The sequence below is a fragment of the Cervus elaphus genome, chromosome 2 (assembly GCF_910594005.1).
Source record: "Cervus elaphus chromosome 2, mCerEla1.1, whole genome shotgun sequence".
NCBI classification, from domain to species: Eukaryota; Metazoa; Chordata; class Mammalia; order Artiodactyla; family Cervidae; genus Cervus; species Cervus elaphus.
Window position 1 is genome coordinate 40,692,489 of NC_057816.1, and position 18,059 is coordinate 40,710,547.

General features: G+C 42.5%; 1 protein-coding gene and 1 long non-coding RNA gene across 3 annotated transcripts in view; both read right to left on the minus strand.

The window, feature by feature from the left end:
- On the minus strand, nt 1-1,345 carry LOC122676767 (coiled-coil domain-containing protein 90B, mitochondrial-like). 2 transcript variants are annotated; one of them, XM_043876355.1, is made up of 3 exons: nt 1,214-1,321; nt 720-989; nt 1-579 (listed from the first exon to the last, which is right to left on the minus strand). In XM_043876355.1, exons 2-3 carry the CDS (start codon nt 966-968, stop codon nt 409-411), a joined length of 420 nt encoding a protein of 139 aa, XP_043732290.1. In that variant the 5' UTR covers nt 969-989; nt 1,214-1,321; the 3' UTR covers nt 1-408. The 2 variants fall into 2 exon arrangements, with proteins under 2 accessions (XP_043732290.1, XP_043732288.1); XM_043876353.1 differs by having other exon boundaries at nt 720-1,345.
- Nucleotides 1,346-2,964: 1,619 nt separating this feature from the next.
- Nucleotides 2,965-18,059, minus strand: part of LOC122676793 — a 102,827-nt gene continuing 87,732 nt past the window's right edge. The window contains exon 5 of the long non-coding RNA XR_006335642.1: nt 2,965-3,127. This is a non-coding gene — a long non-coding RNA (uncharacterized LOC122676793). The remainder of the gene's footprint in view (nt 3,128-18,059) is intronic.

Here is an 18,059-nt window from a genome sequence, read left to right on the forward strand (position 1 = left end):
TGCAGTAGCTATCACAGAGTTGAATACAGTTAACAAGCATGTGGGCTTGGGAATAGCTTTCAGATTTGCAACAGATATGAAAGAAATCCTATGATTTACAGTCCTTCAAGTAAACATAAGAAAAGTCTAGTTCAGTTTCTATGAGCTATCAAAAGCATAAAGACAAAAGCCCTATCTCAAATCTATCAAGTTTTGAATGGCCTCTTTCAACATAATAAAGACATACATGAAAAAGACAAAATATACCTTCCATTCTAAAATATTTCCTTTTAGTCCATATGTACTTTAAATAATCGTGTATTCAGTTCCTACTATAACTTTCAATGTTCAGAGTAAATCCATCCAGGCAGTGTTCCAACAGTCAAAGCAGCAGGAGTAGGAGCATGCATAACTACAGCAGTTTCACTGTTATTTCCAGAGTCGATAAAATCCCAATACTATTGCCAGGCAAGTAAACACTGAGGCTGCAAGATAACGAATTGTCTCAAGCTTATTGGATTCCATCAGAGTTTTTAAAGAAGCAATTTCAGTGTCAATTTTGTTACCAGTCTCTGAAATAATACCTCTGGTTTTGGTATCCTGTAGTAGTTATGAGGAAATGACGGGCTGCATAGGGCCAGCTTGTTCAAGTCCAGACTTACAAAGTGATACCCGTGAGGGTAGCTACATAAGGCATGACAGCTGTACGAAAACAGAGGAACTGTTACCCAGTAGCTTACATTTCTGGTAAATTCTGTGGTTGCTTCCATAAGTTTCTTTTCTTGATCTGTAAACATATCTGTTACTCTACTCCTTTCTAGGTTGATATCCAATTTGTTATCTGCTCTGATTCGACTAGTTTCATTTATCAGTTGTTGTTTAACTTGTTCTAATTCAATTTTCATTTTCTGGTTCTCTGCTCGCAGATTTGCAAATTCACTTTTCTCTAGGATGACCATGTCTTTTCTGATGGAGTCCAAATGAGCCATTAGCTGTTGTACTGTTTTTTCCTGCTGAGCTTGAGTGACCATCTCCTTATAGATAGTATCAAGGCTGACATTTGATAAAGTGGTTAATGCTGATACAATTGTTTCTGCTTGTGCTTTGTCAAATCCATGAGCTTCCAAGTCCAGAACCAATGCATGTGTATCAAAAGTTAATTTCCTTTGTTCTAACGGAGTTATGTCCACTCGCCTCATATCATATCCTTCCTTGGTTGTGGTGGTGAAGAAATCTCTCCGCAGGGCCGGCGAAAAACGCCCACAGGGGCTCGGAACCCGGCGGCCTCCGCCACCTTCACAACGCAAGAGCGGCCGAACCCAGCGGCCCCACATTTCACGGGTTTTCCCTAGATGTTTTCTTTAGGCACATAATTGGTGAGAGTGACAGGCCTCATCAATTCCTCCAGAGGAGTGATAAGCTTCTCTTCGGCTCCTTATCGGTTCAATTGGCTTTTGTTCTCTCTTCCCACCAGCTTTAACCGCTCAGCCCCTCCCCTCGGCTCTTATTCAGCCTCAAATCCCCCTGCGGAATTCACTGAGCCTTTCTTTCCCCAAAGAGATGTAATTTGTTTCCTTTGTGGATGCACAGGTTAGCGCTGGGATGGTTTCTTCTTGCCCTGGTGTTAGCTGTGTCATCGGGCAGCCTACAGAGCAAGCATTCAGGGGGCTGGGAAACCAGATGTGCGTTCTGACCAAAGGGTCAGGGTTTCCCCCCTCCAAGTCACACCAGTTGTTCTCCATAGGCCACTCGTTATCAGGACTAGGCTGCTTCTCAGAGCAGGTGCATTTAGTTCTTCTCAGCTTAAATTGGGCTTGGTTTCAAATCTAAGATTGGCTTGCAAAGGTCCAAGTGGAGAATGATCCAGTCGTTATCTGGGTGATATGGACGGGAGAGGCACCTTTTTTGCTTTTCAGGCATCAGAATTAGTTACACATCGTTTTATGCTTTTGCAGGCTTAACCCCGCTGTTTCAAAGGAGGTTTTGAGATTTGAGCTCCATCAACCTGTTATGTAATACTTTAATTTGCACAGTAAAATAAGGGATAGAAACTTTGGTCACCGTTTCAGATTTTTGCTGCTATGAATATCCCGTTCTTTGGGCAGTACTGAGAGCCTTCTCTTTGGAGTCAAATACATTTGGGATTGAGCCCCCACTTTGTCACTCACTAGCTGTGTGATCTTGGGAGATTTACTTGATCTTGCTGAACCTCAATTTCCTTATCTTTAAAATGAGGATGATAATCATAGTATCTAAGTCATAAAGTGGCTGTGAGGATTAAATACCTGGTCCACAGGAAATCTGCAATAAATAGTAATTATTGCTCTTTCAATGCTTCCTCTGCCTTCCCACAGAACAATTCTGGGTACATCATAATTGCTGAATAAACATCGGTTAAATTGCACCTGACTGAATTTTCAAAGATCCAGCTTTCAGTGAGTCGCTGTGAAATATTGGTACATCTCCAAGGTGGATGAGGCCCAGAGGAGGGGCTGAATGTTCAATGAGTTTTAGCTGTATTTTAATTATCGTAGAAAACACATACACAGAGTATGAACCTTTTAAATACTGTTAAAATCGGTGTCGTGTGAACATTCCCTGGGCCCCCCTCTCATGTTGCAGGTAAGGTCACTCGCATCACTGGCCTATAGTTTGCTAGCTCTGTCTCCCTCTACCTATCAAATGCCAGGACCTCAGCTCACCCCAGCTTTGTGCTTACCTAGGATTCCGTCCAGCAGCGAGGCAGGTTTCAGAATCTGAACCACACCGAGGCTCTCCCTTTTGGCTGCTCCCCTTCTGCTCTGGGGCTGCGGCCGCGGGTTTGTGTCCCCACGAGGCTGCAACTCTGCTCAGACCCTGCCGAGGGACTCTGACCACTGTAACTTCTGGGGTGGCTTTCCTGGCTGATGCCACTTCAGACCCCTCTGTTTCTACCTGTCCAGGCATGTCTGTGGTCTCCCACCTTTTCTCTTCGGCTGGAGACTCTTCTAGAGCCTGGCTCTCTTTGTGGTGGCAGGGGAAGATTGAGATGAAGGTCTAGGACACCTCTCGCCATGGTGCTTTCAGATGTACCGTCTCCTTGGAAGAGCAGAGATCCCTGGCAGACTCAGTTAACACACTCTCTCCTCATCTCAGCGCACAGATGGTCCTGGGGGGAGACAGGGCAAAGTGGATTTCAGGACAAACCTACCTGGACTCTGTCTGACCCTCTGCTTCATCCTATCCAGGCTCCTAATTCCAGCCTATCCTGGAAACTGTCTTTAACAGTTTTTCTAGAAGAATGGCATTTTCTCTATCTGTATTGAAGCTTCAGTAGGTCCACTTGGTTTAATGCGCGTGCACACACACACATACGCATATATATATCAGTTGTAATACATATTAATTGTTGTCTAGTTGCTAAGCCATGTCCAACTCTTTTGTGACCCCATAGACTGTAGCCCACCAGGCTCCTCTGTCCATGGAATTCTTCAGGCAAGAATACTGGAGTGAGTTGCCATTTCCTTCTCCAGGGGATCTTCCCAACCCAGGGATCAAACCTTGGTCTCTTGCATTGCCGGAAGATTCTTTACCATCTGAGCCACCAGGGAAGCCCTCAGTTATAATCAGGCTCAAGTGTTTCTTCACAAGGCTCCAAGGCCACATGCAAATCAGCTATGTATCCAGACAGTGATTCAAATGTCCATAGCATCCTGTCACATTTAAGACATTTGCTGGCATACAGAGGACTAACCTCCAATAGGAGGTATGTAAATTCAATAGAATTGCCCTCAAATCTAAGCTCTTACCCAATCCAGACGCCTTGCCACTTATTTGTTTTTTAAATGTTTGCTTTAACAAGATGTGTGTAACAGAAGTGAAGGGAGGAACTGGAATTTCTTTACAAATCAAGAGAATTACCAAGGTTGAGTTGGGAGCTTTCTAAAACTCCTGGTAACTACAGAGTACATGAAATGACAGAACTCTCACATTGGCAGGGACCTTAGGGATCATCCAGGTTTTACAATAAATCAGTGATGGTGTCAAGACATTTTGCTCACTGAGAAGAGATTTCTGGATGCAAGAAGACACTTAACATCCCTGCCTGGGACATCTAATGAAATAAAGAAAATGCTCTCATTTGAGGAAGAAAACCATTCCTTATGATGAAAAAAGAATGCTCATACTCAGCAGCCTTCTTTTTCCACTTTTATCAAGCCTCAGGTTTCAGAAAGGAAATTTCTCCTTTAGAAGAAGAAAGTGAGAGACGATGGATAAATAATCCACATGCTGAGCACTGGAGCTCTCACAGAGAGAAAGTTCAAGGCAATTAGACTCCAAGTCGGGAAATTTTTGATCTAATCTCAAGTTCCGGCTAGCTCTAACCAAGCCAAGAAAATGAAAATTCTGGAGAGACTAATAATTGATTGATAATGGATGAGAATGAGTCGAGAGGATATCAAATTGGAACAGTATGTTTACATTTCTCTGGTCTTGCTTACTAGCCAATATACTGTACAACAGGATATTGAGTGGGATTTTTGTTATTATGTCAAGATTTCAGCTAAAGCCCTGACCTAAGGACAATAGGTAGTTCCCCATATTCTGTAAAGAAACCAAGAAACCATTAGACACGGCCTCCAGGAGCGCTCCAAGAGTCCAAATGGATCCTCCAGCCATCACCCCCACTGGCAGAAGACGAAAGCCCAGCACTCTTGTTGATGGTTGGCAAGAAAGAAGGCTCCCAGGGGAGCACACCTGGAGATGAGCGCTGCTTCGAGATGGCAGGCTAGCATCTCCACCTCTGGCCAGAGGCTTAGTGAGCAGCCTGTCTCAGTGGCTCATGAGTGACCCTGAGACATGGCCCTAGGGAGATGGGACATTCTGTAGCCAGAGGCGGCCTAAAGCAGTCCGTGATGGTGAGAGAGGAGAGAGATCAGCTGCGTGGTGGCGTGACCTCCATTCTTCACACTGGCTAGGATGAGATTACTTGTTTATTTTTTTGGAGTATAATTGCTTAACAATGTTTTGTTAGTTTCTGCTGTACAATGAAGTGAATCTGCTGGACGTATATATATATATATCCCCCCGTCTTGAGCCTCCCATCCATCCACATCTTACCCACCTAGGTCATCACAGAGCACCGAGCTGAGCCTGTGTTATATAGCAGCCTTCCACTAGTTACCTATTTTCCACACGGTAGTATATATAATGGAGAAGGAAATGGCAACCCACTCCAGCGTTCTTGCCTGGAGAATCCCAGGGATGGCGGAGCTGGTGGGCTGCCATCTATGGGGTCGCACAGAGTTGGACACGACTGAAGCGACTTAGCAGCGGCAGCAGTATGTATATAAACATAAACATCAGTGCTATTCTCCCAATTCATCCTGCCCTCCCCTTCCCCCCGCCACTACCCCACCCCGTGTCCAAATGTCCGTTCTCTGCCTCTCTATTCCTGCCCTGCAAATGGGTTCACAGGATGAAATTCTTGAAGGCCAAGGAGACAGGACAAGAAGTAGCTGGGCCTGAGTCACTTGAGGGTGTAAGGCCCCTGAGGGTGGCTGGTTCATGGGAGGGGACTGGGGCAGAAAGAGGCCGTGGTGTTCCCCACTAACCCAGGAACTGGGCAGGGAGTCACGGAGGTCAGCCAGGAGCTGACCTAAGGCAGTTCGCCACAAGGGCGTCCAAGAAAACCTGCTCCCGCGTCTGCTTATGCTGCCAGCTTTGGGACACATGCCACACAGACCGCTTCAGTAGCCTTGAGAGAGCTACAAAGAACACACGCTAAATGTGAGCGCTTGCTCCTGTATTAGGGTCTTCGGACCGCCATAACACAATACTATAAACTTGGTGGCTTAAAGCAAGGGGACTGGATTCTTTCACAATTCTGGAGGCCAGACATCTGAAATCAAGGTGTCAGCAGGGCTACGGTCCAAAGGCTGTAAGGGAACAATCTGTTCCTTGCCACTTCCAGCTTCAGAAGGCTCCAGGTGTTCCCTGGCGTGTGGCTACATCACTACAGTCTGGCTGTGGTCATGCGGCTGCTACAGCTGCTGTGTTTTCTGATAAGGATCAGTCATTGAGTTTAGGGATGCATAACCCTAAACCTGCATAACCCACGACAATTCCATCTCAAGATCCTTAACTTAGGGACTTCCCTCGTGGTCCAGTGGTTAAGAATCCATCTGTCAATGCAGGAGACGTGGGCTCGATCCCCACGAAGCCCGTGAATCACAACTGCTGAGCTCGCTTGCAGCAAGCACTGAAGCCCCTGCGCTCAGAACCCGGGCTCTGCAACAAGCGAAGCCCCTGCTCACTGCAGCGACAGGGACCCGCACAGTCAAATAAAACACGCAAACAAATAAACAATTTTTAAAAGATCCTTAACTTTATGACACCTGGAAAAATCCCAAATAAGTTCATAATCACAGGATCTGGGGATCAAGACATGGACATATTTTTGAGGCAATTACTCAACCCACTACATTTCTTGTCCGCCTTTCCTCCTCCAAGCAGGTAGGGACCAGAAATTTCAAGGTGAGGTGGAAGGGGAGGGAAGCATAGACTATATACACCTTTTTCTTCCCTAGAGATCTTCCACTGCATGTGAAACAGGCCCAAGCTGGGAGAAGAATCTTTGAAGTGAATGTGAGGTTGAAATTTGAAATTGTACCTTACTAAATGTCCACTGGGCTTCCCAGGTGGTGTTAGCAGTAAAGAACCCACCTGCCAATGCAGGTAGATGTAAAAGACAAGGGTTCGATCCCTGAGTTGGGAAGACCCCCTGGAGGAGAGGGCTTGGCAACCCACTCCAGTATTCTTGCCTGGAGAATCCATGGACAGAGGAGCCTGGCAGGCTGCAGTCTAGAGGGTTGCAAAGGGTCAGACATGACTGAAGTGACTTAGCATGCACACAAACTTCCATTACTGCAAAGTAACTTTGAAGTTTTGAGACCCACCTGAGATTTCTCAAGGGTTTTGAAAAGGGGACCTGACCAAATATAACCAAAGGCTCTGATGAGAAGGGAGAAAATCGGTATTTCCTGTTGGATTCCACTGAAATCAGCATATTCCATAAAGTGTTTACACTAATATTAGTTAATAGTTTATGCTTTTCTATTATAAGGTCTCTGAGTCTTTTTTTTTTTTAATAAGAAAAGTACAATTTAGAGGTGAAGTGTGCTAATATCTGTTCTCAGTAAGTATCACATTAAGAACGAACCAGTTGTTTGGGACAAATATCCATGGAAACCCAAACTATAAAATTACACTTAATGTCAATCTCTGAGGCAAGAAGTGTGAGGACAAACAGTTCTCCTACTAACAAATTTCTCACCCACCTACCTGACCACCAACTCCAGATGTGGACTGATCAGGAAAGTACAGTGAGACTATCATCTACCCCATCCATCAAATTTCTAATAATGCAGCCTGGAGCCTGCGTGCTAAGTAACTTTAGTCGTGTCTGACTCTTTGCAACCCTGTGGACTGTAGCCTGCAGGCTCCTCTGTCCCTGGGGTTCTCCAGGCAAGAATACTGGAGTGGGTTGCCATGCCCTCCTCCCGGGGAATCTTCCTAACCCAGGGATCAAACCTGCATCTCTGTAAGTCTCCTGCATTGGCAAGTGGGTTCTTTAGCTCTAGCGCCACCTGGGAAGCCCAATGCAACCTCATATCACTTGACATTTATAGGAGCTCTGCCACAGTGCTGGCTAGATTGAGTAGTTGTTAATGGAAATCCCAAGGTCAAATGAACAGCTAAAGAGGCAATTGTCTACTTGAACAACTGGTTTTTTTGAAATGACAGAAAATTTCTAACCTTAATACCATCCATTCTTTCATGCCTTTTAACTGTAATTTTGCTCATTTCAGCTGTCTTTAGCTTGTTGCAATCTTTATGATGTTGACTTTGTTACTCAAGTGTTAGGTCTTGCTCATCGTTTTGCATCACGTACAAATTGGTAAACCAGCATTCTGGGGTTTTCATTAACAGGAACTTCGGGACAGGGTATACTTCTGTGGTTAGTCAGTGGAGACGGCTGGTCTAGTATTCAGTCAGTTATAAGGTCAACACTCAGAAGCCTACCTTTATTTTTGCAACACTGAACTTAGATGAAGAGAAGCACCAATAAAATAAGAACATATAAAAATCAATAAGGGAAAAATTCCATGATAAACCTGAACTCAATCACATTCTGCCCAATAACCTCCTGCTTCTGCCTCAATAGTTACTGGTCTGCAAAGTTAGAATTCATGTTCAGTCTAATGACTTTCAAAAAGTTAAGGTAAAACGAAAACACCTGGTTGAATTCATTTCAATAAAATGTGAAAACCCAAACGGATCCATTTAATCCTGAATTAACTAGAAATATCAGTTGTCCAGTTACCACTGTTCTTTGAGTTTTGGTATAATCAACCTATTCTTTTTTTCTTAAGTGATAGTTGAGGTTGCAATGGGAAAGCAGACAGAGTTTAGTAAGACAAAGAACGAACAAAAGAGAAGGGCAGTCACAGAGTTAAGAGATGAAGCAGCTCTGGAGCACAGGCATCTAGCATGCAGTTCTCGGACCAAACACCATTCCTCTGATAGAGAACGTCAGCCGAAACAAAGAATGCTCCTTAATTAGATGACGCACTTGAACTAGAAAGCTGGAGTTCTGTAACTACCCCGTCTGGGTCTCCCCCTGCATAGAAATGTCACCCTAGCATTCTTTAATTTATTAATCACTGGGAAGAAAAGTGAATGCTCTTATCTAACTTGGGCTTAATTACATTAATACTACATCATGATACCAGGGCATTAAGATGGATCAGTCAGGGACATCCCCAGTGGTCCAGTGGCTGAGACTCTGCATTCCCAGTGCAGGGGGCCTGGGTTCAATCCTTGATCAGGGAGCTAGATCCTGTATGCCTGCTAAAGATCCCACACACCTCAAGGAAGGTGGAAGATCCCACATGCCACAACTAAGACCTGGCACAGACAAATATAAGTGAATAAATAAACATTTTTTTAAAAGATGGATTATTGAGTACAGGAAATAATGATTTGGATTAAGCATTCCTATACACATGACTCACAGCACAATTTCATTCAGTAATCTATGCCAGGCATGGACCATCTTGACTCACTATTGTCAGTAGGGAAGCATCACACAGACAGATGAAAATTCCCGGTGCCTCTGCCCTGGACGTCCCGACAGTGCCTGGGATCCTGCCCCATGGAGCCTTTTCCGGACAGCGTGGTTCCTTGGGGAGCTCGAGGCAGATTTGCTCATGACCCTGTCTGACTCACAGGGCTAGTACGTGGTGAGTCTCAACAAGCCCAAGCCATGGTAAAACAGAAAAGATGAGCTTAAAATGACTCTTGACTTCGTTGGTTGCCCCAGTGGAATGCAGGGCATGTTTTCTATGCCTAAAAATCATAGAAAACAGTGTCCTCTTTATAAGATTAAAACAGTTACTTGGTTTTTAGAATATTACAAAAGCCTAGGAAGAAACTAAAGCTCAGGATTAAAACCAAGTCTTAACACTGGATATATTTAACCCAAGTTTATCAATCATAATGGAATTACAGCTTGTTTATTTCTTGCAGCAAGTATAAACATCAGTCTTTGGTGACAGGAGTGTTTGAAAGCTAACAAATACATGTTTGTGTGTGATGTAGAAATGATATATAAACAAGTTATATGTTATTTCTATTTTTTGTAATTGGCTTTGTTGTAGGTATAACTTTTATTAACAGGCCAAAGTAGTAGATACCATAGGAACAGGCATAAGAGGCAGAATAGGAAATACATATTTTGCTTTGCTTTGGCAATAATAATTAGCCATGTAAATTAGTCAAAAACAGGTATACTGGAAAATGTGTTTCATGGAGTTTCTTCTCCAGGTCAGAGGTACCAGGGAGCATCAGTTCTGGTCTCTGCTACCAGGTAACTGAGGACTGAAGCTCTGAATTGCACTAGCAGAGATCTCATCTTCCACTTTTGTTGCTTGTGTTCATGTTACCTCCTATGCAACACTCCTTACTCATCACTGTCTAAATCACAGATATTTTGCAAAGCCTGGTTCAAACACTTCCTTATTCTCCAAGCTTTGCTTAGTACATCTTTCTTCTCCAAACTCCCATCACTCAAGGTCACGGTCTGCACAAGTGGGTGATTTCCCAAACCTTGATCCCCAAAGACCCTTTTCCCTTCTATGAATGCCACCTTTTGAACAGGGTCATCTCCCAAGTAAACAATATTTCTTAAGAAAAAAAGCTCATCTATTCAATCAGGGCTCTTTGCTTGGGGAGTTGCTGTGTAACACTCAATAATGTCATTTTAATTGAGTATTATGAATTGCATAATCACATGAGTCACTGTCACGGTTGCAGCACTAATTATAATAATGAGGGAGAAGTGAAGTCAGCAGTTAGTGGCCTACCTCCAGCCGTTGGGCTATACTTAGTGTCCAAGGTCATGCCTGTTCTGGATATGTCCCAGAGGACTGCTGAAACCACCAGACCTATGGCTATAAAGACATGTCATCAACTGACTGCATCCTAAAAATTCCAACATTGTCATCAACAAGCAATCTAAGCTACCGGTGAGCAGAGCAGTGTTAATGCAGGGTTGGGAATACTGCAGTTGAAAGAAACTTGACCTTTTATTTTAGCTGGTGTGACACGCTTTTGCTTTCTTCATAGCTTTCCTTAATTCTGAAAAGAGCTTTTAAACTTTCAGCTTTAATGCCTAAAACTCCTACGGTTCTGGGGAGGCTAAAGTGAGAATGAGGAACCTAAGCCTCTCTGATTCTTTTACCGAACTTCAGTTGCATTCAACATGACTGTAACTTCAAAAGCTCCGCTCCAGGAACACACCGATCATAGCTGACTATCCACAATGTCAAACAGGAGCTATGCAAGGGAAAGTTTAGAATCAACTACCATGTCCTGTCTTTCAAAATGCACACTTGACTAAACTTGGAAGGAACACTTCTTAGCTTCAGTCTCCTAGAAATAACCTTTAAAGGGAGAATTATAAGGGTATAATGAACTGTAGTCCTACTGTGTGCTAGGTACGTGATATTCAATATCTCTATTCCAACCAATAGCTTTGCATAGTAGGTTTTATTGTCTCAATCTAATGTATATGGTGCTGGGAGGGATTGGGGGCAGGAGGAGAAGGGGATGACAGAGGATGAGATGGCTGGATGGCATCACCGACTCGATGGGCATGAGTTTGAGTAAACTCCGGGAGTTGGTGATGGACAGGGAGGCCTGGTGTGCTGCGATTCATGGGGTCGCAAAGAGTCAGACACGACTGAGTGACTGAACTAACTAACTAATGTATATGGATTTATATTTTTGCACAGCCAATTTTTTCCTCTTTAAACATGGTACCCTTCTTCTGTTCAAACTTTCCTTTGACACTGGCTATCCACAGGGTAAAGTTATTACAACAGAAATGAAAAGAATTGAAAGAATACAGTTCTTGGCTTTCAAGTCTAAACAACAGACTTAGGAGAACACTTTCAAAATGAATTTGACCACAATAGAAAAGACACACATTCTTGGGTTAAGAGTCTAAAAGAAAGAAAAACTAGGGGCTCCTAATTTTATTCTTTTAAAAACAACTGTGCTGTTTCTAGTTCATTGCTATATCTAGAGTATAGCCTAAGGAGCCCCAACTGAAGAGCTGGGCTATCTTTCAGTGTCCCTCTTCTTTGGAGGTCCTTGAACTCTAATTCTTGTCTTTCAGGTGATAAGACACTAGGCGGGGCTTATCTAGGCTTCTCAGCCTCCTATCAGCTGCTTTCTGTTTGGGACCACTTGAAGTGAAGTGAAGTGAAGTTGCTCAGTCGTGTACGACTCTTTGCGACCCCAAGGACTGTAGCCTATCAGGCTACTTCATCCATGGGGTTTCCCAGGCAAAAGTACTGGAGTGGGTTGCCATTTCCTTCTCCAGGGGATCTTCCCGACCCAGGGATCGAACCTGGGTCTCCCGCATTGCAGGCAGATGCTTTACCGTCTGAGCCAACAGTGGAAACAGTTAGGACCTGGTGAATGACTCAAGGGTTCACTTCTTTGCACTTCCCTTCCTTCGAGGTTCTCAGCCTCTTGAGTGCTGCACGCTTTGGTGTCTTAGTCAGTTTGAGATGCTGTAACAAATGTACCATTGACTGGGTGGCTTAAGCAACAAACATTATTTCTCATGGTTCTGGAGCTGGGAAGCCCAAGATCAGGGTGCTAGAATGGCTGGGTTCTTGGTGAAAGCTTTCTTCCTGGTTCACAGATGGCCATCTGCTCGTTGTATCCTCTCACTGCAGAGAGAGAGAAAACTCTCCCATGCCTCTCCTATAGGAGAGGCATCTAATCCCATCACAAAGCCTCCACCCTCATGTCCTAATCACCTCCCAAACACCAGCTCTGAATATCACCACATAGGGGATTAGGGTTTCAACATACACATTTGGGTGGGAGGGGGGGCGCAGATCACAAACGTGTAGCCCACAGTGCTCGCTTGCGAAACTTGACTCTGCTTTTTGAATGCTGTCTCCCTAAGACTGTCAAGCCTCTGCTCAGTTGCTGCTTTCTGCCTGTTTCCTGCTCACACTTTTCACATCTCACTGCTTGGCATGAGCGAGTGCTGCAAAGGGAAAGCGGGTTGACCAGGACTGCGGCACACGCGCAGAATCTGCGTGCCCCTCCGTGCTATTCGGGACGCAGCAGCGTGTTCGGCCTTGGGCTGCGATCCGTGTGGGCAGCACTCATTGCTGACAGGCCCGAGCGACCTGGTAGTCTAAACTTCCCTTTAGAGAGGGAAGGCACAGTAGCGGACAATGCCCAAGGACCATTGTCCTGTGCCTGCCCCAAGCATACACTACTAAGAGTGATCTCCTTAAATCCACTCCCACTCCCAGGAGAAAAAATGAAGAGGAGAGGGGGTAGAAGCCTTCCACTGACTGTAATTCAGTTTTCATCATCTCATCAGGCAGAATAGGGACTTAAGACATTAGGTTAAGTTCAGTATAGAAAAAGAAAGACAATTATGCATTTTTTGCATATCTGAGTTTGTAGTCCATGGAGATCATTAATACCGTAAATATTGCTCTGTGACTTGCTTAATTATATATTATATAAAATTCCCCAGACAATATATGTAGACCTATCTTTTTCCTTTCATATTTGCATAGTAGTACCTTGTAAGGTTGAATATAATTTATTGCATGCTACCTTTAATGGGTAACTAAAAGATTTTTCATTGTTTATATACTAAACTATTAATATGTTAACATTTTCTCATGTTTTCATCATTGAATGACAAAAACCATAGACGTGGAAGTGCCAATTTAAAATATATCCACATTAAAAACATTAATAGATGCTGCCCAATTACTTTCTGCAAAGTTATAGCAATTTATATTTTCATCACTGGTATACATACATACGTCCTTTTTTGCACACTCACAAAACACTGATGCTATCAGTCTCATTATTTTTGTTAATCAAATAGGAAACAACAGTGCTTCATCATTGTGTTAATTTTTTCTTTCCTGACCACTAGTGAGGGTGAGAATCTTTTACATTTTTTTTATTTTACATTTTTATTGTCTAGTTATAATTCCTTTTCTGTAAACTATTTGTTTCATTGATCCAAAGTTTCATGAATCTTTTTCTTAATAATTATCTCTAGCAATTTACAGTCATTCTTTTACTGTATGTCTATTAATCCCTTTTCTGCCACATGATACTTCTAATAGCTAATATTTATTGAGTGCTTATTTTGCCAGCTGTGGAACTAAATGCTTTAAGATATTATCTTACTCAAGCTTTATAAAAACCTCATGTTATTACTACACTCACTAGAATGGCTAAAATAAAAACCACTGACAATACCAAATGTTGGTGAAGAGGCGTGACAGAGCTCATTCATTGCTGTGGGGGATACAACAAAGACAACCACTTTGGGAAACAGTTTGACAGTTTCTTATAAAATTAAACATATGCTTATTATATGAACAAGCAATCATACTCTGTGTTTATCCATGATAAATAAAAACATATGTCTACAAATATATTTACTTGAATGTTCAAACTGAAAAGAACCGAGATATGGTTTTGACTGTGGTTTTATCAGATGTTTCCATTTCTAAAAGCTTTTTTAACTTGAACAGTGCACTCCTATTTTGTTTGGTACATAAGAATTTATAGCAGTGATACATTGCTTTCACCATTCAAAGTATCGTGTTCTGTCTTATTGAATATTTTACTCCAAATTCCACTTTATCTGATATTAATTTTGACTGTTTACTGTTGTTTAGTTTTCTTATCTCTGGTACATTTTTCAGTGTTTCTCTGACAAGGGTAATAGGAAGCTGGTATTCATAGATGCTCAGTTATCAACTGTTTGTAACAAATACCTGTTTCGATGGGTTATTTCCCATGCCAAATTAGTTAACTATTTAAAAAGTCATTTGGAGGACATCTTTGTTTTCTTCTGTTTCTTATAAATAGCTAAATGGACAGAATTTTAACTTGTCTCCCAATATGTGACCCTTTGACTTTTGATGGGATACTTTCATTTGTTAAATTTATAATTATAACTGATGTTTAGTTTTATTCTTTCCATTATATTTTACCGACGCTATTTATTATACCTTGTTTTCATTGCTTCTCTGTTTTCTTCATTCTGTTAGTTTAAGTTTTAAAAACCTTTTTTTCATCTTTTCTGTTATTTAATATGGGAGTTGTAGGTTTTTGATAATGGTTAACTTTCTATTTTTAGTCATATTAAACCTAATTTTTTAATTGATAAAAATATATATTATTGTCCGAATCAAAAGTAGACAGCTTATATGCTCTGGCTTCCCTACTCTTATTCCCCGAAAAGTGAAAGTGTTAGTTGCTCGGTCTTTGCGACCCCATGGACAAGGCTCCTCTGTCCATGGGGTTCTCCAGGCAAGAATACTGGAGTGGGTAGTCTTTCTCTTCTCCAGGGGATCTTCCCAACCCAGAGATCAAACCTGGGTCTCCCACATTGCAGGCAGACTCTTTACCATCTGAGCCACAGGGAAGCCCTTATTCCCTTGCTCTCACCAAGATGAAACCTGGCATATGCTTCTCATTTCCCCATGTTATAAGCTCTCCATCTCACTGTCAAAAGTTCTTGAGATAAATTACAATTTATTTCAAAGCCACAAACAAGTTTTTCTTTATAGCTGTATTTTCCGTATCAAGTTCCTTCTTGTCGCTCCCCATTGTTATTGCTGTTGTTCAGTCTCTCCATCACGTCTGACTCTTTGTGACCCCACGGACTGCAGCACACCGGTCTTCCCTGTTTGTCACCATCTCCCAGAGCATGCTCAAACTCATGTCCATCGAGTCGGTGATGCCATCCAACCATCTCATCCTCTGTCATCCCCTCCTCCTCCCACCTTCAATCTTTCCCAGCATCAGGGTCTTTTCCAATGAGCCAGCTCTCCGCATCAGGTGGTCAAAGTATTGGAGTTTCAGTTTCAGCATCAGTCCTTCCAATGAACATTCAGGACTGATTTCCTTTAGGATGGACTGGTTGGATCTCCTTGCAGTCTAACGGACTCTCAAGAGTCTTCTCCAACACCACAGTTCAAAAGCATCAATTCTTTGGCGATCAGCTTTCTTTATAGTCCAACTCTCCCATCCATACATGACTACTGGAAAAACCATAGCTTTGATTAGACAAACCTTTGTAGGCAAAGTAATGTCTCTGCTTTTTAACATGCTGTCTAGGTTGGTCATAGCTTTTCTTCCAAGGAACAAGCATCTTTTAATTTCATGGCTGTCGTCACCATCTGCAGTGATTTTGGAGCCCAAGAAAGTAGTCTGTCACTGTTTTCCATTGTTTCCCATTTATTTGTCATGAAGTAACGGGATTGGATGCCATGATCTTTGTTTTTTTTAATGTTGAGCTTTAAGCCAGCTTTTTCACTCTCCTCTCTCACTTTCATCAAGAGGCTCTTTAGTTCCTCTTCACTTTCTGCCATAAGGGTGGTGTCATCTGCATATCTGAGGTTATTGATATTTCTCCCAGCAATCTTGATTCCAGCTCATACTTCATCCAGCCCAGCATTTCTCATGATGTACTCTGCATATAAGTTAAATAAGCAGGGTGACAACATACAGCCTTGACGTACTCCTTTCCAATAATTTGGAACCAGTCCATTTTTCCATGTCCGGTGCTAACTATTGCTTCTTGACCTGCATACAGGTTTCTCAAGAAGCAGGTAAAATAGTCTGTTATTCCCATCTCTTTAAGAATTTTTCAGTTTGTTGTGATCCACAGTCAAAGACTTTAGTGTAGTCAATGAAGCAGAAATAAATTACATTTTACCAAACCCTACCAAGAATTAGCTATTACAAAATTTTAACAGATAAGTTACTTATTTCTTTTTGCTTATTCTTTCCTCATTTCTGGTGTCATTTGATAGTCATTTGAATATTTCTAGAGTAATTTCCTTAGTAATTGGACATACGTTGTACACAATTGCATGTGGTGGACCACTGAAATTTCTGCTGATCCAACATCCCTTTTCCCTTTTTATAGTTATAGAGCTCTGCTTCCTTGTGACAAATCCATTTCATTGATATAGGTAAGGCCCACTCCACCTAACCCTTCAACTTCCCTGGAAAAGGCATGTGACCCAAATCCTGGGCTCTTTCTTCAAGACACATTAGAGAGCGCCACTCCTCTTTGAGGATCTCTAAACTTATAGAACGTGAGTCAAGCTGTTGGTGGCTTCCTGCCACCAACATATAGAGATGATGAAATCAAGAGATGGTGAAACGGAACCCAGATGACGTCACTGATCTATGACTGAAGTCTCCCAATGGAACAGAAATAGATCAGCTGAGTTTCTGTCAGTTCCAACCAGGATTTGGATTAATACAGATTAAACAGGTGATATACCTTCTTAATCATTGCATGACTAAGAAACTTGTTCTTAACAACCGTGGGCTTTCTAGGTGACACCTTGGTAAAGAATCTACCTGCCAATGCAGGAGACTTGGGTTCCATTCCTGGGTTGGGAAGATCTCCCAGAGAAGGAAATGGCAACCCACTCTAGTATTCTTGCCTGGGAAATCTCATGGGCAGAGGAACCTAGCAGGCTACAGTCCATGGAATCAAAAAGAGTCCAACACAGCTTAGTCACTGAGCAGAAGCACAACTTAACAATCACAATTGTAGGATATAATCCTTTTGTCTAAGCTATCTGTGAACTTTGTTCTACTAGCTACTAGATGTTGCAAATGAGAAGTCCAACCCCAATCTAACTTTCATTTGCAATTCACCTTTAGAATCTGTAGTCTGAAGTCTCATTGACTTCTATCCTCCAACAAAACATGCCAAGATTTTGTTATTAGCATGCAGAATTTTACTGAAATAACAATCTACCAATGAATGTAAAATGAAATTTTAATTTTTGCAGTAACTTTTTAGTAGTTTATCCAACAATACAAACATATGTTTTGCCACAGTTAATAATGAGTGTCTGGACAGATGAGAGGAATTGCTACCTGAAGAGGTTATGGAAAGGCTTGTGAAGAGGATGGGGCTTGAGCTGAGATGGATGAAAGAAAGTGAAGTCACTCAGTCTGTCCAACTCTTTGCAACCCCGTGGACTGTAGCCCGCCAGGCTCCTCTGTCCATGGGATTCTCCAGGCAAGAATACTGGAGTGGGTTGCCATTTCCTTCTCCAAATGAGATGGATGAGACTTCAATAAACAGACAGTAGTAGGTGGAATAAACTTCCTTGGTGACTCAGCAGTAAAGAATCCACCTACCAACATAGGAGATGCAGGTTCCATCCCTGGGTGGGGAAGATCCTCTGGAGAAGGGAATGGCAACCCACTCCAGTATTCTTTTCTGGGAAATCCCATGGACAGGGGAGCCTGCCGGGCTGCAGTCCATGGGGTTGTAAAGAGTCAGGCATGACTTAACAACTAAACAAACATCAACAAGTAAGTAGTATATTCCCATGAGAAGTTAGGCATGAACAGATCCAGTCCAAACTTTGAAGAGTGTTTAGAAAATGGAAAGGAGGCTGTTGGAATTGAGTGAAGAAACCCTGTAAGAAAAT

Bases quoted from the DNA above. Each gene is read 5' to 3' on its own strand.
- LOC122676767 (XM_043876353.1), bottom strand. From the start codon at position 1,313: ATGTGGGGCCGCTGGGTTCGGCCGCTCTTGCGTTGTGAAGGTGGCGGA. The intron at 580-719 runs GTAAGCTACTGG...TAACTACTACAG, and splicing joins CCACAGAATTTACCAGAAAT to GATACCAAAACCAGAGGTAT.